The sequence below is a fragment of the Cervus canadensis genome, chromosome 3 (genome assembly GCF_019320065.1).
Source record: "Cervus canadensis isolate Bull #8, Minnesota chromosome 3, ASM1932006v1, whole genome shotgun sequence".
NCBI lineage: Eukaryota > Metazoa > Chordata > Mammalia > Artiodactyla > Cervidae > Cervus > Cervus canadensis.
The window spans coordinates 49,188,818-49,209,806 of record NC_057388.1 but is presented as its reverse complement, the minus strand read 5'-3'; the positions used below and the strand labels follow the sequence as shown (position 1 = coordinate 49,209,806).

The window sequence follows — 20,989 nt, the reverse complement described above, 5'->3', positions numbered from 1 at the left end:
ATGGACATGGGTTTAGGTGGACTTCGGGAGTTGGTGATGGACAGGGAGGCCTGCAGTGCTGTGGTTCATGGGGTTGCAAAGAGTCGGACATGACTGAGCGACCAAACTGAACTGAAGAAAGATAAAGTCCCTGATCTTACCCAAAGTGTGGATATTCCTATGATTTACTAGTTTCTCTATGTTCCCTAGAGTATTTGAGAAGTTATTTATCCCCCATAATACAGTTTTTCCCCCTACATTTTCCCTTACATAGTCTGCACAAATGATATTGGTTTCTTTATGCTGTTGGGTAGCTGCTCAACCCTCAGATCATGGCTTAAATGTTACCTCTTCAGATAGGTTTTTTGTTTTCTCTTATTTCCCCATTTATGTGGATTTATTCTGTTGCTGCTCTATCTTAATGTACCATGTTGCTTTCCTTCCTGATACACATTGTTCTAGGGCTTCCAAGCTGGCTCAGTGGTCAAGAATTCACCTACCAATCTAGGAGACACAAGAGATGCGGGTCCAATCTCTGAGTCGGGAAGCTCCTGGAGTAGAAAATGGCAACCCACTCCAGCATTCTCGCCTGGAGAATCCCATGGACAGAGGAGCCTGGTGGGCTACAGTCCATGGGGTCACAGAGTCAGATACAACTGAGCACGCATACATGTTCACACATATTCATAAAAGACTAGGGCTTTGCCACAGCTTCCGGTCTAACTTGGATTTATATAGTCTGTACAAATGGTGTTATTTAGTAGTTCTGTCTTCTTCCTGGCATGAGTCCAGACACATTTCTCAGAATTTTTGATAATTCCTTGACCTTTTCACCGCAGCTGGAAAGCTTGAGGGTGTCTTTGACCTCCAGATGAGCCATTTTCAGTACAGTCTTTGAAGACTTTTACAGACTTTCTAAGGCTGGTTGTCCTGAGTGTAACAAAGATTCCAGATTTGGTCCAGGGCCCCAGAACTGCTGTGATTGAAGTGGACATGGGGTCTCAAGTTCCTGCCCACTTAACCTCCTCCTCCATCTTCATGGTGACCCTTGACTTCTAAGACCCTTAGGGCTTCTTGGAGCACATTGTGAAAATCAGAGCCTAGTTATTCTTCGCTTTTATCAGTCTGACCTTCTATGTAGCCACAAGAATGGTCTTTTGAAAATGGATGCTATTGTGTACTTACCAATAGCTTAAGAATCTTAATGCTTTCCCACTGGACTTGATCCTTTGAACAAAGTCTTTGGCTCTGATCTCAGAATCTGTCCTCTGCTTACTCTTCCAACCTTCCTTCCATTTCAAGTACCCTGTGCTTCAATTACTTAGACACATGCTGTTTCCTAAAATGTCTGTGCCTTATCTCATGTTCCCTTTGCCTGGAAAAACCCTGCATGGTCAAACTAAAAAGAAATCTCACCACATGGAAACAAAAAGTCCTTCCTGTTCTCTTCAAGTCTTGGCCCAGGCAAGAGAAGTCTCTTGTATCTGAGAAGTCGTCTTTGCTCCCTGTATTAGTCAGCTCAGCTTCTGTAGTAAAATACCATAGACTGATTTCTTAATAGCAGAAATGTATTGTCTTACATTTCTGGAGGCTAAAAGCCCAAGACTAAAACATGAGCGTGGTTGGGTTCTGGTGAGGAACCACTTCCTGGTTTGTAGATGGCCACCTCTGGCCGTATCCTCACATGCCCTTTTCTCTGTGTGTACATGCAGAGAGAGAAGGTCTCTCTCCTCTTATTATATGGCCACCGATCCTATCTGATTAGAACTCCACCCTTATGATCTCATTTAAAGTTTACCTCCTAAAAGCTCTCCCAGTACAGTCACATTAGGGGTTAGAGCTTCAACATATGAATTGGAAGAGAGACCCTCTTCATTCCATAGCACCCTCTTTTCCTGGTCCACACACACCCAAGTAAAGTAAATCATTTTCCCCTTTAGCACCTTGTACACATGTAGAAAGCTAGGAAATAAATGCTCAAATTTCATTTTCTTCATCGTTCGGACCTCCTGCTGGTGCTCTCCATTGGTGGGGCGAGGTAGCCCATTGCGGCAGTCCTTAAGGGTCTGCCTGCTGAGGCCCTGCACAGGGTACTGTGCAGAGTGGGTCTGGAGGGTGAGTGGGAGAGATCCAGCAGACACCACTGCCTGTTCAGAGTGTGTCTCAAAGGTTGTAAAAAGCTGAAAACAAACTCTTACACATACGAACGTTTATAGAGTGGGATTCATAAGTTGGCTAGCCAAAGCTCATTTTATAGATCGAACTAAAACCCAAAGGAGTTTTTAAAAAAAAGACTTATTTGAGCCTGTTGGTTCTTAGTAAGAAATATATGAACATCTTCTTTGTCGCACACCAATAAACACTTGTCTGTTGCTCCATAACAAATTACTATAAATTTAGCAGGTTAAAACAATAACTGGATGTTAATTAACTCAACATCCATTTGCGCTTTAGGTCAGAAGTCTGGGCTGCTTAGCTGGATTCTCTGCTTAGGCTCCTAAAAGGCTGAAATCAGGGTGTTGGCCAGGTTGAGCTCTAAGAATCTGCCTCCAGGCTCACTCCTTAGGTAGGTAGAATTTATTTCTCTGTGATTGTAGGTCTGAGGTCCCTGTTTCCTTGCTGGCTATTAGCCAGGGGCTACTCTCAGCCTCTGGAAGGCACTCACATGGCAACCTCCAAGCCAATATAGTTGGCTTAGAATCCTTTCTGCACCTCTGATCTCTTCAAATTCCTCTTACACTCCCAGCCAGGGAACTTATTATTTTTTAAGGGCTCTTGTGATTAGATTTGGCACACCTGGATAATCTCTCCTTTTCCATATAAAGTAAATAAGAGGAATAATACCAAGGTGAAGGTCATAGGGACTGTCTTAAAATTCTGCTTATCACAGCACTTTTTTTACTTGATTGTACCTAATCCTCATAATACCTTTTGAGATAAGTGGTAGTATTCCTTTTTTATATTTGAGAAGTCAAAGACTTAAGGAAAGTTAAATAACTTACTAAGGCATGGCTTATAGATGGCAGAGCTGGAATTTGGACCCAAAGCCTACCAAAACCTTCCTATCACCACCTTTCTATAGGACATAAGAAAATCTTGAACCCACGTTCCTCTGCCAGTGAACTGTGGACTGCACCAGCTGTGCGCCCTACCAGGGTGGCACTTCTGCAGCAAAGACATGGTTGTGACAAAAATGTTGTAACTGCGAGCTCTCCTTTTTTCCAGTGTACCAGTAATTACAAACCTAGAGGAAAATAAAAGGTTGAGGATACCTGATATTAATACTTATATAAAAACTACTATCTTCTGGGCACACTTTTAAGTAACATTTAGAAGTAACAAATATTTATGAAATGCAAGACAGAAACCCAGGCTATCAAGTTTATAGCCAATTATTCATTTCATATTGAAAGTAATATCATTGGAACCAAAGATCATTTATTATATAAGTAATAAAATAAGTAATAAAATTATTATTTTATCTAATCCTCGATAAATCATTTCAATAAAACAGTTGCATTTCACAAGAAAACTGTTATTTGAATGAATATAGCATACATCTGTCCAGAGAATTTCTGATTGGGTTAGAGCTGTCTGAAAACTGAAAATTCCCCACCATAAATGGATTAATGCTTGTGTTGAATTCTATAACAGAGGCCCTCTCTTAAGTCCATATATGTATATCCCTGTTGTAAAAGGGCAGCTTCCAACCCTTTTAAATTATTCGTTTATAGCAGTGTCATGACCATTCCGTTAAATCACTATGACTGCTGGCGGTATGTCAGAGCACTCCAGTTGCTACTACTTGCCTTGGAAAAATAATAATTTTTACAAATAGTACTACAAAAATAACTTCTCTTTTGAGAAGCTATGAGGGATAGTTTCTTGACTGCTTTCAGCTTGAAACTATAAATCTATCTACTTTTCTGAGGCAGTGCTTTTGGTAAGTTTTGTACTCTCTTGAACATAACTCAAGAACTCTGAAGTTGTGATATAAAATTGTGAGTATGCAGTTCTGCTTTGTCATGCATATTAATCTTTGCATGTGTGTGTGTTAACAGGTTTAAACTTTTAGGATGAATAGCCCTCCTCACCCTACACCATAGAGCTTCCCAGTCTACCAGTCTACCCTCACATCTTTTTTAGAAAGTCATATAAAAAAGACAGTTTTGAACTAACTTAATTCAGAGTCTCCCCCACATTTCCCCTTCACACAACTTTAATTAACCTCCCATGGAAAATTTGGGCAGAAATGCTATAGGGCAGTTTAGAAGATTTAGAGATAGGACGGCTGTGCTAAGTATGGGAGCTGATTTATAAACTTCCCTCAAACGAATAACTCAAATAAATTTAATAAAAATAAACTTTTTAAGCCTTACACATATCATCAAAAGTTATGTGTGAATCATCTGAAGAAACACACTGTAAAAACCTTACAAACATAGCCCCTTGCACATGGATACTCTGCTCACCTATGCCGTTTTCATTTTATTTCAGGTTGGTCTAAAACCAATTTTTAAAAGTTCCTTGTTTTCTTAAATGTCCTACTCATCCTCAAACTTTCTCTTAGATAAAAAATAACGGTATCTCTCTCTTCCCTAATTTCTCAACAAAATTTTCTGTTTAATACATTTATTGACTATTTTCCAAATGACTTGAAATTTCCTAAAAGATATTTCTAAAAATTAAAATAATAATAATTTAAATATGGGAGGTTACAGTGTAAAACACTGTAGACTAAAACCCCCCAAAAACATTTTTTAAAACCTAGATAAGCAGTGGATAGTGCACATTTCCACAAGGATAGCTCTTGGCACCTGGCCCAGATTTTATGGGTTTCTTTCTTGCCTAGTGGTTTGTAGCTGTCCCTTTTTATTGCAGAAATGGAGCTCTGGGTTTAGGAGTCTGGAAGGAATGTGGTCGTTCCAGCTACTTCATTGATGACAACTCTCTGGCTAAAAGAATCATCCTACCCTTCTTGAGTCACATTCTTGCCAGTTCTGTTATTTCAGTTCACAGTGTTGGAGTAAGGATGCAGATGAGGCTTATAGTATATTGGGATTTTAAAAACGATCATGAATCAATCATAGGTTTTCCCCACTTAGGAAACCGTTAATCAGGCATAGGCTGACTCCTTTAGCTACTACTTCTTCCCTCATCACTGTGCTATCAGTGTGGTGTCTTAACCTGAATTTACTTGCTTAATAAAGTTATATTGGATAGGTAAACAGGTAGACAGGGAATATAGATTTTCTCAGAATGTAAATCTTCTAAGAATAGCCAAGACTAATAATAAGAAGTATAGAGACGGCTAGTATGTCATTGGTTAATATACTTGTTTTATATAACATTTTCATAGTAAATATAATTTATTTAGCCATGCTACAGCTTGTCACAGTATAGTTCATGCTTTAGAAAGTCCACAGGCTTTGTTTCACTTACTCTTTTACTATTAATCTTTCAGATTTTAGAATCTTACTCTATTTCATGGCATACATGTTTTACTGGTGTACACCTGGATAATAAACATTTTTAAAGGAACTCCAATATTTATCAATATCCTTGTTACTTCCTTCTTTAGTCAGTCACTTTGCTAATACCAGGATGCATGCCATAGTTCACAGCCATATAAGGAACTATTTATTTATATAAGAACTAAATTCCCAGCCCACCTCTTTGCCTTCAGGAAGGTGTCATTTTAAACTTGATCCAAAAGCACTGTGATAGTTTTATGAATAATTATATTGTTTTTGTTAACTGAAGAACAAGAATGAAGAACATACTGTAGTAAGATAGTATGCTCCTTTCCAGTAGATGGAAGTATGAGATAACCAGTTGTAAGAGTCTTTTATAGCTGAACCAGAATATCCAAACTATTCAGCGAGTTATTACCAAATAAAGAATTCTGACCGATGTGTACACAAGGGAAGTATTTTGCCTCCCTACTCCACATCTCTTGACACACTTTTTCTCTCTTTCTGGGACTGTATAAGTCCAATGTAATATTTTCAGTTTGCATATCTCACTTCAAGAAAAACAGAACATAAAAATAAATAATTATTTAATAATTTGTTATTTGGCAAAGTGTTTAGTTTGGGGTTTTTTTTTTTTGTAATTTTCTGATGTAGAGAAATCCAATGATTTATATTAATTTTAAATATGTAAAATTTAATAAGCTTTTAATGATGCTAATACATTTTTATATTATTGGTTCGAGCATGTGTAATTAACAGTTTAGTTTCTCCCTTTCTGATGAATCCTTACCACTTGTATTTCTTTGAACTTTCTTATTGCTCTGATTAGTATCCAAGGAAAAATGAATGAAGTGGCAATGGCAAGGTTGCTTTCTTGCTTCAGATCCTAAAATGAATGCACTAAGTATGATGGATGCTGAGTGCTTATGGACTTTTTTCCCCCAGAAACCCTTTCTAAAATCCTAATTCCTTTCTACAACTAAAATTACTTTAAATGTAATCAGAAGAAATGTTGATATGTATTGAATGTTTTCTGTATCCGATGAGAAGCAAACCTTTTATTAGTTTCTGTTATTGTCTTTATTTTCCTTTTTACTTTAGGTTTTGTCTGAATATTTCCTAACCTCCTGAGTTAAACACTTAGCTTATTAATTTTTATTCTTCTTTCTAATTTGATCATACTTTAACTATAATTTTCCTCATCATCCCTTTAGTTGTGTTTTATAAGTTTCAGGAAGTAATAGTTTTGCTTGCTTTGTTCCTAAAATATTTTTTGTTTTAATTTATATTGTAATTCTTTTCTTTCAACATTTAATTTTTTTTTTTTTTAAATTGCATTTTATTTATTTATTTATTTTTTTTCCAGTGGGTTTTGTCATACATTGATATGAATCAGCCATGGATTTACATGTATTCCCAATCCCGATCCCCCCTCCCACCTCCCTCTCCACCCGATTCCTCTGGGTCTTCCCAGTGCACCAGGCCCGAGCACTTGTCTCATGCATCCCACCTGGGCTGGTGATCTGTTTCACCATAGATAGTATACATGCTGTTCTTTTGAAATATCCCACCCTCACCTTCTCCCACAGAGTTCAAAAGTCTGTTCTGTATTTCTGTGTCTCTTTTTCTGTTTTGCATATAGGGTTATTGTTATCACCTTTCTAAATTCCATATATATGTGTTAGTATGCTGTAATGTTCTTTATCTTTCTGGCTTACTTCACTCTGTATAATGGGCTCCAGCTTCATCCATCTCATTAGGACTGGTTCAAATGAATTCTTTTTAATGGCTGAGTAATATTCCATGGTGTATATGTACCACAGCTTCCTTATCCATTCATCTGCTGATGGGCATCTAGGTTGCTTCCATGTCCTGGCTATTATAAACAGTGCTGCGATGAACATTGGGGTGCACGTGTCTCTTTCAGATCTGGTTTCCTCAGTGTGTATGCCCAGAAGTGGGATTGCTGGGTCATATGGCAGTTCTATTTCCAGTTTTTTAAGAAATCTCCACACTGTTTTCCATAGCGGCTGTACTAGTTTGCATTCCCACCAACAGTGTAAGAGGGTTCCCTTTTCTCCACACCCTCTCCAGCATTTATTGCTTGTAGACTTTTGGATAGCAGCCATCCTGACTGGCGTGTAATGGTACCTCATAGAAGAAATCAAAAAAGAAATCAAAATATGTATAGAAATGAATGAAAATGAAAACACAACAACCCAAAACCTATGGGACACTGTAAAAGCAGTGCTAAGGGGAAGGTTCATAGCATTACAGGCTTACATCAAGAAACAAGAAAAAAACCAAATAAATAACCTAACTCTACACCTAAAGCAACTAGAGAAGGAAGAAATTAAGAACCCCAGAGTTAGCAGAAGGAAAGAAATCTTAAAAATCAGGGCAGAAATAAATGCAAAAGAAACTAAAGAGACCATAGCAAAAATCAACAAAGCTAAAAGCTGGTTTTTTGAAAAATAAACAAAATTGACAAACCATTAGCAAGACTCGTTAAGAAACAAAGAGAGAAGAACCAAATTAACAAAATTAGAAATGAAAATGGAGAGATCACAACAGACAACACTGAAATACAAAGGATCATAAGAGACTACTACCAGCAGCTCTATGCCAATAAAATGGACAACTTGGATGAAATGGACAAATTCTTAGAAAAGTATAACTTTCCAAAACTGAACCAGGAAGAAATAGAAGATCTTAACAGACCCATCACAGGCAAGGAAATCGAAAGTGTAATCAAAAATCTTCCAGCAAACAAAAGCCCAGGACCAGATGGCTTCACAGCTGAATTCTACCAAAAATTTAGAGAAGAGCTAACACCTATCTTACTCAAACTCTTCCAGAAAATTGCAGATGAAGGTAAGCTTCCAAACTCATTCTATGAGGCCACCATCACCCTAATTCCAAAACCTGACAAAGATGCCACAAAAAAAGAAAACTACAGGCCAATATCACTGATGAACATAGATGCAAAAATCCTTAACAAAATTCTAGCAAACAGAATCCAACAACATATTAAAAAAATCATACACCATGACCAAGTGGGCTTTATCCCAGGAATGCAAGGATTCTTTAATATCCGCAAATCAATCAATGTATACACCACATTAACAAATTGAAAGATAAAAACCATATGATTATCTCAATAGATGCAGAGAAAGCGTTTGACAAAATTCAACACTCATTTATGATTAAAACTCTCCAAAAAGCAGGAATAGAAGGAACATACCTCAACATAATAAAAGCTATATATGACAAACCCACAGCAAGCATCACCCTCAATGGTGAAAAATTGAAAGCATTTCCCCTGAAGTCAGGAACAAGACAAGGGTGCCCACTCTCACCACTACTATTCAACATAGTGTTGGAAGTTTTGGCCACAGCAATCAGAGCAGAAAAAGAAGTAAAAGGAATCCAGATAGGAAAAGAAGAAGTAAAACTCTCACTGTTTGCAGATGACATGATCCTCTATATAGAAAACCCTAAAGACTCTACCAGAAAATTACTAGAGCTAATCAATGAATATAGTAAAGTTGCAGGATATAAAATTAACACACACAAATCCCTTGCATTCCAACATTTAATTTTTTAAGAGTCTTTTTTAAAAAGTACTTTGTAATGTTTTTGGTGATGATTTCTAACATAACTGCATTGTGTTCAGCTTATCTGGTTGATGATCTGTCCTTGAGACTTGCTCTATGGCATAGTAGATGTTCGGTTTTTCAAAATGTTTCAAATAGCTGTAAAAAGAATGTATATTCTCCAGTCACTGGATATAATGCTTTCACCTGTCTCTTAGGTCAGGCTTGATAATTGTGTTATTCACATCTTTATCTCTAATTTTTTTAGATCTCACCATAATGATGGATTTGTCCATTTGCTTCTTATAGTTCTGTTACTTTTGCTTATATATGTTGATGTTAGGTTATTAGGTTGTATTAAGTTAATTGTTATAGCAGAGAAGTGTTTTTAAATATTTGTTACTGTGAAGTGACTCTGATACTCATTAAGGGAAAAAGCCTTAATTGTGTGACATTTGGGCTTCCCTAATATCATGGCTCAGTTGGTCAAGAATCCGCCTGCCATGTGGGAGACCTGAGTTCAATCCCTGGGTTGGAATGATCTCCTATAGAAGGGAAAGGCTACCCACTCCAGTATTCTGACCTGGAGAATTCCATGGACTTAGTCCATGGGGCCACAAACAGTCAGACTCTGCTGAGCGACTTTCACTTTGAATATACGGAACAACGTTTTGCTGGTATTTGCCAGGTTTATCTTTTTGTGTCGTCATACTTTTCATCCTTTCTATGTGGTTAAAATATGAGTGAAGTAAGCCAGAAAGATAAAGACCAATACAGTATACTAACGCATATATATGGAATTTAGAAAGATGGTAACGATAACCCTATATGCAAAACAGAAAAAGAGACACAGAAGTACAGAACAGACTTTTGGACTCTGTGGGTGAAGGCGAGGGTGGGATGTTTTGAGAGAACAGCATCGAAACATGTATATTATCAAGGGTGAAACAGATCACCAGTCCAGGTTGGATGCATGAGACAAGTGCTAAGGGCTGGTGCACTGGGAAGACCCAGAGGGATGGGATGGAGAGGGAGGCGGGAGGGGGGATCGGGATGGGGAATACATGTAAATCCATGGCTGATTCATGTCAATGTATGGCAAAAACCACTACAATGTTATAAAGTAATTAGCCTCCAACTAATAAAAATAAATGGAAAAAATAAATAAAATTTATAAAAAAAACACTAAAAAAAAAGGTGTTTCTTAAACAGCGTATAGTGTAACTAACTTGTTATATTATCCTTCTGAAAGCCTTCATCTTTTAACTGGAGAAATGAGTCCATTTATTGTGACTGTTGATATGCTTGGGTTATATCAGCCATCTAATTTGTGCTTTCTATGTGTCCTAAGTTCCCAAGTTCATTTTTCTCCGATCTTGTTTGCCTAATTACATTTTCATACTTTCATCCCTTTTTGTAATAGTTAGAAATTCCATTTCTTTCTTTTAGTTATCTAGATATTTTAACATGCATAGTTAACAACATCCAATGTTAATCTGTATCTTCAGTCTCTTCCTAAACAGTGTAAGGATATTAAAATGTTTTTTTAACTCTCAGATTTCTCCCTCTAACTTATATGCTGTCATTGTCATGAATTTTAGTTCCAGCTTATAGTTTTAATCCCACAAAGTCTTCCTGCTCTCTCTTTTCCTCTGTCATCTTCGCCAGCTGCTGCTTCTATACCAGGCTCCCTTCTGAGCCCTCACCTCCCGCCACTCTTCCCCCAGGAGGCGAAAGTGCTCTGTTCCACTTATTCCCTGACTTCTGAATTTATATTTTCCACCAGGCTACAGTTTCTAATAATAGATCTATATATCCTGTAACCTACTTGATATCTTTACCCTATTTTATAGGCATTTCAAATTTATTATTTCAGTTTGGATAGATTTCGCCAATGTTTTCATCCCATACCTCAGTTCTTTTTGCTTATTCTTATTTTGCTTTTATGATCTAATAAAGCACATTCCTTTTACCATCTTACTCATCCCAGAAACCTGGTTCATTTTTTAACTGATTCTGTCTTCCCTTCATCACTGTATTCACAAGGCTTAATTCATTCCACATTATTTGTTTAGTCACTCAGTCTTGTCCAACTCTTTGCGCCCCATGGACTGTAGCCTGCCAGGTTCCTCTGTCCACGGGTTTCCCAGGCAAGAATACTAGAGTTGGTTGTCATTTCCTTCTCCACGGGTTCTTCATGACCCAGAGATCCAACCCAGGTTTCCTAAGAGTCTCCTGCATTGCAGGCAGATTGTTTTACCACTGAGCCACAAGGGAAGTCCAGTTCACATTAAGGATATCTTAAATTTGTTCCTTTCTTTTTATCTCCACTATCAGATACTTCAGTGCAAGCTATTACACATCTTACCCAGGCCAAAACAACCATCCAAGATGTAAATTCCACTTTTGAAATAACAGTAGAATCCCTGTTCCTTAGGACCTTGCAGACTGGATGCACCATTGACATGTTAACTGGTCTTCCTGCTTTAAGTTACATCTATCCCAAAGTCATTCTCCGCATGGCAGGTATTATAGTTTTTGAAAATGATAGATCTAATCATGTTATTCATTGACTTAAAAGCCTTCAGTGCCTCCTGATTGCTCTTACAATGAAAGCCAGACTTTTTAATATGCCTTAGAAGTAGTCCCTGCATGATCTCAGACTTGCCTACCTTTGCAGCCTTGTCACTACCCAATTTACTTAGCTCACTGTAGTCATACATACCAGACTTCTCTGATCACAGGGCCTAAGGGCGCAGTCTCCTAATACAGGACGACCACACATACTCTTTCTACCCAAAATGTCTGGAGGCTTTTCTTCTCCTGTCTTTACCTCTTCTCAAACACACACACACAAAGTTCACATTCATTTTACACATCCTTCAGATATCAACCTAAATTAGGAGTAATGTTCTTATGGAGTCCTTTGCTCACCAGTTCCAAGTCAAAATTATATCCTCTCAAAGTATTCTGTGATTATCACAAATGCAGTTATAGGTATATGTATGTGTGTGTGTGTGTCTGTGTGTATATTTGTTTAATGTCTGTCTCCTCACCAGGTGGTAAGCATAAGTTCTAGACTGTCAGAGACTGGGCCTAATTATTTTCATCATTATGTCCTAGTGTCAGGTACATTGCTTGGCACGTGGACACTCATATATTTTGCATGAATGAAAGATTACATCCCATACCAGATTGGGGAAAGGAGACCGTGTCTTTCAACTATAAGAAGGGAAGAGACTTTATCTGTCTTTTATACATAAGGGAGCACAGGTTAGGTGGTCACTAAATGTTTTGAAGAAATAAAAGAAGGGGAAAGGAAGAAAAGGAAATGGAACATGAGAAAAGAGAGAAAAGGAAATTGGAAAGGGGACAGGAAAGAAAATGAAAAAAACTAAACATAAATCTTGGGTTACCGTCCTTGATGAGAAAAGTTACATCAACTTCTTTATTTCTCACTTAGGGGAAAAAAATGGATAATGGCTGCTATCATGCAACAAAATATGAAAATGCTTGCTGTGATAATTTTTGGTGATTTTGTTTTATTTACATATCTGGTTGAGAGAATGAGGAATATCACATGGGGTTACCCTCAGCCATACCCCCTTGAGCATGCACTTTCTAATCAAAACCTTTTTCAAAGTCTTATAAAGCAAAGATGCATTTTTATGTTTCCTTACTTAAACTTATGGATAGCTACTTGTAATCCCCTCCTCCCTACCCATCGTAAGACTTGACTTTGCGTACCATTATAAGGAATATTTGTAAAAATATAGTATGAACTATATTTGTATGATTGATTAAATATAATTAATCATTGCCTGCTTATCTCCAAAATTATAGAAAAATATGTCGTAACTGCAAGTGTGGCCAAGAAGAGCATGATGTCCTCTTGAGCAATGAGGAGGATCGAAAAGTGGGGAAGCTTTTTGAAGACACCAAGTACACCACCCTGATTGCGAAGCTGAAATCGGACGGGATTCCCATGTATAAACGCAATGTTATGATACTGACCAGTCCAGTTGCTGCCAAGAAGAATGTCTCCATCAATACAGTTACCTACGAATGGGCTCCTCCTGTCCAGAATCAGGCATTGGTAAATAATGAGGGGGAGGGAAGCCCCTTTATTAAAGTTCCTAGGCTACTTATTTAGGGCAGTTCCTTTAGTGACCTAACTGACCTCAGGTCTGTTATTTTTCTAGGGTTCCCATTACCTTGACTTCCAACTCCTATTGGATTTTTAGAAGTAAGATTAGATATCTCATAGAATTTTCTCACTACATAGAAAATCGGTGTTAACCTTTTCAAAGAAATGGCATGACATTTTCAGTAATTAAATGAAAAACATGTTTTGTATAAAGCTAGTAACTTCTTTGTTACTTTTGGGAAGATTTTTCTTAAGATGGTTAAAAAAATTGAAAGAAAAGAATTTCTTTCAATTTTTTGTAACTCAAAACGTGGTCAACACTATATTTCTTTTACTGTATAAGGCAAAAAAAAATGCAATTTTGTGTCAAGCTCCTTCCACTAAGATAATAACTAGATGAGACATTTGGAAGTCTTTTAAGACGGTTAGTTAAATCATGAGAATGAATCTTGTGATGTCATTTTCTTATAGAATAGTGATGACCCTTAGGCCATTCTGAACATGTGGCTTAAAAAATTGTTTTCTTTTGCAGTTACACAGTTGTATTTTTGTTTGTTTGGGGGGCTTTGTTTTTTCTTAAGAATTTTATTGGAGTATAGTTGATTTACAACGTTGTGTTAGTTTCAGGTGTATAGCAAAGTAATTTTAACACAAGTAAATATTAGTAACCTAAGTCTTTACAAACTGAAAAAAAAAAGCTTTACTTTCATGAAGAAAAAAAATGTGTTCGTTTTTACTGACTAAATCTATTGCACCATTTTTAATGTGTTTTTTAATGTATTAACATCTCAAGATAACTTGTATTATGAAGATCAGTTGTTATTAGTGGATAAAACTGACTTCTTCAGTAATTTGATTCTAATGAGTATTACATAGTATCGTTTGTCTGATGGCCAAGGCATCTCCCAGTTAACACTGGTCTCCTTTGTGGTCTAGGCCAGGCAGTACATGCAAATGCTGCCCAAAGAGAAGCAGCCAGTGGCAGGTTCAGAGGGGGCACAGTACCGGAAGAAGCAGTTGGCAAAGCAACTCCCTGCCCACGACCAGGACCCTTCAAAATGCCACGAGTTGTCTCCCAAAGAGGTGAAGGAGATGGAGCAGTTTGTGAAGAAATACAAGAGCGAGGCCCTGGGCGTAGGAGATGTCAAGCTGCCCCGTGACATGAACACTCAAGGCCCCACCAGAATGTACATTCCTGGAGGGGACAGAAGCACCACAACAGCAGTAGGGGCCACGGAGGACAAATCAGCGGAACACAAAAGAGCCCAGTATGTAAGTAAAGCAGTCATGATGTTCGCCCCTTTGGTATATTTTACAGGTCCATTCCATTTCTTTGAATTGTGGGAGACTATTGGGGGAAAGTTGCATTCCTCTGTTTCCAGAAGGGAACAGATGAGGGAAGTAAATTGAATTATAATTTCAGTTTAGGCTTATTTTAGAGAATTATCATGTATCATGTTTGAAACCTTGGTCTAAAGCCAAGCTTTCTGATTATCTGTTGCCAAAGATAATTACAAGTGTTATGTATACACAGCAGTTAACATGGTGTCATGCTGGAATAAAACATACAATCTAGAATCTGTTTCTAAACATAATTTTGCTGTTAATTGTTATTCTCTTCCCATAGATAAGAACAGTATATACTTAGGTTAATTCGGTTTTGCTCGTGAGAATGGGCATAAAATTCAAACTTAAATATGTGGATATATAGTCAATCATACTTTTAAAAAATGACTCCTAAGACAGGGAAATTGAAGTCATTTTTATGCCTTGAAAATAGAAAAAAATTGTGACACAGATGAACCAAAAATAAGAACTAAACTTACTGTAATATATTGCTTATAGATCCTGTTAGCACATCAACCAACCAGGCTTAGTCCTGTATTAAAACAGAAAAAAAAATGATACAGTAAGTTTTAAGGTAATCATTTTTGAGAGAACTACTTAAAACTGAGATGCAAATTACTATTATTAGTCTTTTTCCATGAGCAACTTTGATTGAGTCAACAGTGCTCTGTTACACATTGGGTGCAAGAATTACATTTGGAGAACTGGAAAAAGCCAAGAGATTCCTTTTCACAAATACTAACACCGTACTGCCTATATGGACGAATTACTAATTTCAGTAGAAATTATTTCTCTTGGAAGTGGTTCCTCTGAGTTCCTACCAGAACTGTTGATGAGAAGTGCCGGTCTTGGGTGACTAGATTGTTTTGGCTGCTTTCCCTTTCAGTCCTGCTACTGCTGCAAACTGAGTATGAAGGAGGGAGACCCAGCCATCTATGCCGAAAGGGCCGGATATGATAAACTGTGGCACCCAGCTTGTTTCGTCTGCAGTACCTGCCATGAGCTCCTGGTCGACATGATTTATTTCTGGAAGAGTGGCAGGCTGTACTGCGGCAGACACTACTGCGACAGTGAGAGACCCCGGTGCGCTGGCTGTGACGAGGTGCGTTCTCGAGGGCCACCTGCATGCAGGCGCCCTTCTGCATCTCCCTGTGGTTCCCTCACCATGCTAACCAGGCCTCCCTTAGCGAGAAGGCAGAATGAATTAACCCAGTATCGTGTGCTTTATTTACATCCAAAGAAGTTGAATGAAAAAACGTTTCAGTCATTCTGAATGCCCATGTTAATTGTGTTGACAAATGAAGACTGTCCAGATACCTAAAACATTGATTTGAACTAAACCATGTAATCATGCAAGTTCAAGCTTTAGGTTATCTTCAGACTTCAAACCCCCAAAAGTAGATTGATGTTCCTTGTGGTTCTAAATCTGTTGTGTAAAGAACGTAGCTTGGTCATTTGAAGCAAAAAGGAAAAAACATGATTGATCTTATTTTTATTCTCTTCCTAGCTGATATTCAGTAATGAGTATACCCAGGCAGAAAACCAAAACTGGCATCTGAAACACTTCTGCTGCTTTGACTGTGACAACATCCTAGCCGGGGAAATATACGTGATGGTCAATGACAAGCCTGTGTGCAAACCCTGTTATGTGAAGAACCATGCTGTGGTAAGAGACATCCTGGGATTCGGTAGCCTTGACCTGCTTTATTTAAGTCTCTTACAAAGGAGAGACAGAAAGTACTACTCTCAAGTAGGAAACAGGCGAATTCTACCATAGGGTGTTAAAATCCAGGTAATTCAAAAACAGTACATGCGTTGACTAGGATGAACCACCTCAAGATTCTGTATGTGCAGTTTACACTATAAAGTGCTACTTGATAACCAAATCTCCACCAGAAAAATTCCTTAATGGGAGTAAGATTGATTCTCATCATACAGATCAGCTTTCACTTAAATTAAGGTTTTTAGAGACTGTTCATATGCCTTAGCTCTATTTGAATGTTTATGTTTCTGTTCATGTTACCAGATCACGCACTGTGGCTTTCTTTTTGCTATCTGGAGATTGTACAGTGCCCTTTCTTAAACCCTCACTGAATTAATATATATGTGAAACAAAATTTCAGAACAAAATTTGACTTGCATGTTTATTTGCATAAGCCAAACACTCAAATATTTAATGTGAAAGTATATATATATGTGTATATACACACACACAGACACACACATATATGTATATGTATAAAATCTACCATGCTTACACAGAGCTTCTATTGCGTGATGGCCCAGAGATAGATAAAGAGTAGATAAAGAGTTGACCACATATGTAAAGTTTATAATCCAGGAATATTAAAAGGATAGATGTTTACTTTATACGCAGGTAAATAAGTACTAAAGATCTCCCTGAACTATCAACTAGAGGAGACTCCTGGCTGAGGAGTATAATGACATACTTATATAGTTCTAGGAGTATGATATTATTAATATGAAAATAAGGTTAAGAAGTTTTGGTGTCAGTGCCAATTTTCAGCCTTTACCCATTGCCCTCAGATATAATCGATCAGCTCTCGTTTTCTATCAGCTCTGCCTCATCAGTGTATCTCAGGTTCTCACAGGCACAACTACTCCACTTCAGAGCTTTATTTTTTTGTCATTTTGACTATTATAGCGACCTCAAATTTGGCCTCCCCACTTCCATTCTTCTTGTTCAAAGCTACTTTCCATAATGATGGAAGATAATCTTTCTAAAACGCAGGTCTGATCATCAAGCCTTTACTTAATAGATCCAGCCCCTTCTTACCTGTCCAGCCACTTTTACTAGTTGTTCAGTCGTGTCCAACTCTGTGATCCTGTGGACTGCAGCAGGCCAGGCTACCCTACTAGTTACCTAACCCAAATCATACCATTTCCCAAGGGACCTGCATTTTGTAGTTTATACTGGTCTTTGTCTTCTGCTAACACTCATTCCTTTGTCTGATGTATCTTCCTGTTCTGTTTTTATTTATTTATTAATTTTTGGCTGTGCCTCGTGACTTGTGGGCTGTTAGTTCCCTGACCAGGGACTGAACCCGGGCCCCTGGCAGTAAAATCCCTAGGTCCTAACCACTGGGTTGCCAGAGCATCCCCTCTCTGTTTTACCTGATTATGCCTGCACACTCCTCCAGACTCAGTTCAAGCTTAACTTTTTCAGAACACCTTTCCTGATTCCCTGCCCACGTTGCACCCCTTCCTCTCTGGCTAGGCAGGATGTCTGTTCCCTTGGGGCTCTTTGCGTACTTGCCCACATGTGTGACTGTCAGTATCACTCATCTGTCTCCTCCACCAGACTGTAAATACCTGGAGCACAGAGCTTCCCTCTATTTCATACCCTCAGTGTTTGCACTTAGGAAATGTCTGAGTGACTGACTTGTGTTTTAACGTTTCTCATTTTCTTTGAGGGTCAACATGGACCCTCTGTATATCTGAGGATAAGATGTTGAATTACCATACAGTCTAATAGATTATTTAGCTTAAAAAAATGCTTCCCTGAATGTAGTTGTAACAGTTTCTCTAGAGAAGAGGATTACTATAATATGCACTTCACTGTATGATGTGTTACCTTGGCCTTAAGGACTAGAATGTAAACGCCATGAGGGCAGGGATTTTGTCTGCTTCTTTTCTGTTCTATTTTCAACACTAGAACACAGCAGACACTCATATTTATAGAATAAAGCTTTTAACAGACGAAGCTACTTTGTTATTATTGCAAGCTTCTCTCCATTACTTTGCAGTAGTTATTGGAGATGAATAACTACAGAGAGAATGCCAGAAACTCTAAATTATTTAGCTTTATAATATGGCATGATTTATTTTAGAAGGTGTACTTTCTCAATAAGATACACTTATTGCCACATGCTTAATACTAAAATGAATATTCATCACCTGAACAAAACTTAGGTGATAGCAGCATGCTAAAGGTTAGAAAAATTGGAAGATTGTCTAGTTCTGGGCATTGATCTGCTTAGATCTTTTAATTAAAAAAAAAAAAAGGAGTGAGAATATAATTATTTTTAGACCTGAAGCTAAAACCTCAACTCAAAAAAGGACTTTTCTGAAGGAAAAATTAACCTGGAAGGAGGAAAGTGGGAAATACACTTAGTTTGTCTCTGCATGGTTTCTGGAATTCCAGTCTCAAATGGCCACTCCAAGATTTCACATCTCTGAGATTTCACAGGCTCCTTCTGCTCGAGAGCAAGCATCATTATCAATTTTTAAATTTTATAATGTATATAGAAATAAGTAAAAGAAGTAGGAGGAATTGAAGGAAATAATAACATATTGGATTATTAGCAGTTTAATTAAGAATTCAGGATAAACAAATATCAAGCATAGTGTGGTGAATGAAGTCCATCAACTCCCTGACTGGTCCTGGAGGCTCCAGACCCTTAGTTGATTCCTGGGCAGCTTTCAGATTTATGAAGAATTAGGGATGTGGATCGGTAGTTTTTACTTGGGGACATGTCAGATTTGGGGATGAATGGCAATCAAATTATTAATAAACCTACATTTTTTGAAGTGCACAAACCCTACATTCTATGCTAGTTCAGTTCAGTTCAGTAACTCAGTCATGTCCAACTCTTTGCGACACCATACCGCAGCACACCAGGCCTCCCTGTTCATCATCAACTCCCGGAGTCTACCCAAACTCATGTCCATTGAGTCAGTGATGCCATCCAAACATCTCATCCTCTGTTGTCCCCTTCTTCTCCTTCCCTCAATCTTTCCCATCATCAGGGTCTTTTCAAATAAGTCATCTCTTCACATCAGGTGGCCAAAGTATTGGAGCTTCAGCTTCAACATCAGTCTTTCCAATGAACACCCAAGACTGATCTTTAGGATGGACTGGTTGGATCTCCTTGCAGTCCAAGGGACTCTCAAGAGTCTTCTCCAACACCACAGTTCAAAAGCATCAATTCTTTGGCGCTCAGCTTTCTTTATAGTCCAGCTCTCACATCCATGCATGACTACTGGAAAAACCATAGCCTTGACTAGACGGACTTTTGTTGGCAAAGTAATGTCTCTGTTTTTTAATATGCTGTCTAGGTTGGTCATAACTTTCCTTCCAAGGAGTAAGCATCTTTTAATTTCATGGCTGCAATCACTATCTGCACTGATTTGGGAGCCCCAAAAAATAAAGTCAGCCACGGTTCCCACTGTTTCCCCATCTATTTGCCATGAAGTGATGGGACCGGATGCCATGATTTTAGTTTTCTGAATGTTGAGCTTTAAGCCAACTTTTTCACTCTCCTCTTTCATTTCATCAAGAGGCTTTTCAGTTCCTCTTCACTTTCTGCCATAAGGGTGGTGTCATCTGCATATCTGAGGTTATTGATATTTCTCCCGGCAATCTTGATTCCAGCTTGTGCTTCCTCCAGCCCAGCGTTTCTTATGATGTACTCGGCATATAAGTTAAATAAGCAGGGTGACAATATACAGCCTTGACGTACTCCTTTTCCTATTTGGAACCAGTCTGTTGGTTCATGTCCAGTTCTAACTGTTGCTTCCTGACCAGCATACAGGTTTCTCAAGAGGCAGGTCAGGTGGTCTGGTATTCCCATCTCTTTCAGAATTTTCCACAGTTTATTGTGATCCACACAGTCAAAGGCTTTGACTTGAAAGCAGAAATAGATGTTTTTTTGGAACTCTCTTGCCTTTTCGATGATCCAGCGGATGTTGGCAATTTGATCTCTGGTTCCTCTGCCTTTTCTAAAACCAGCTTGAACATCTGGAAGTTCATGGTTCATGTATTGCTGAAGCCTGGCTTGAAGAATTTTGAGCATTACTTTACTAGTGTGTGAGATGAGTGTAATTGTGGGGTAATTTGAGCATTTTTTGGCATTGCCTTTCTTTGGGATTGGAATAAAAACTGACCTTTTCTAGTCCTGTGGCCATGCTGAGTTTTCCAAATTTGCTGACGTAGCGAGTGCAGCACTTTCACAGCATCATCTTTCAGGATTTGAAATAGCTCCTGGAATTTCATCACCTCCACTAGCTTTGTTTGTAGTGATGCTTCCTAAGTCCCACTTGACTTCACATTCCAGGATGTCTGGCTCCAGGTGAGTGTGAGTGATCACACCATCGTGATTATCTGGGTCATGAAGATCTTTTTTGTATAGTTCTTCTGTGTATTCTTGCCACCTCTTCTTAATATCTTCTGTTTCTGTTAAGTCCATACCTTTTCCGTCCTTTATTGAGCCCATCTTTGCATGAAACATTCCCTTGGTATCTCTAATTTCTTGAAGAGATCTCTAGTCTTTCCCATTCTGTTGTTTTCCTCTATTTCTTTGCATTGATCGCTGAGGAAGGCTTTCATATCTCTCCTTGCTATTAATTCTGCATTCAAATGGGAATATCTTTTCTTTTCTCCATTGCTTTTCACTTCTTTTCACAGCTATTTGTAAGGCCTCCTC

General features: G+C 38.2%; 1 protein-coding gene across 1 annotated transcript in view; it reads left to right on the top strand.

Moving 5' to 3' along the window:
* Nucleotides 1-20,989, top strand: part of TES (testin LIM domain protein) — a 55,400-nt gene that overhangs the window by 30,215 nt on the left and 4,196 nt on the right. Inside the window, exons 3-6 of the mRNA XM_043463130.1 lie at nucleotides 12,893-13,145; nucleotides 14,133-14,468; nucleotides 15,430-15,645; nucleotides 16,051-16,209. Coding sequence (XP_043319065.1) covers nucleotides 12,893-13,145; nucleotides 14,133-14,468; nucleotides 15,430-15,645; nucleotides 16,051-16,209 — 964 coding nt within the window. The remainder of the gene's footprint in view (nucleotides 1-12,892; nucleotides 13,146-14,132; nucleotides 14,469-15,429; nucleotides 15,646-16,050; nucleotides 16,210-20,989) is intronic.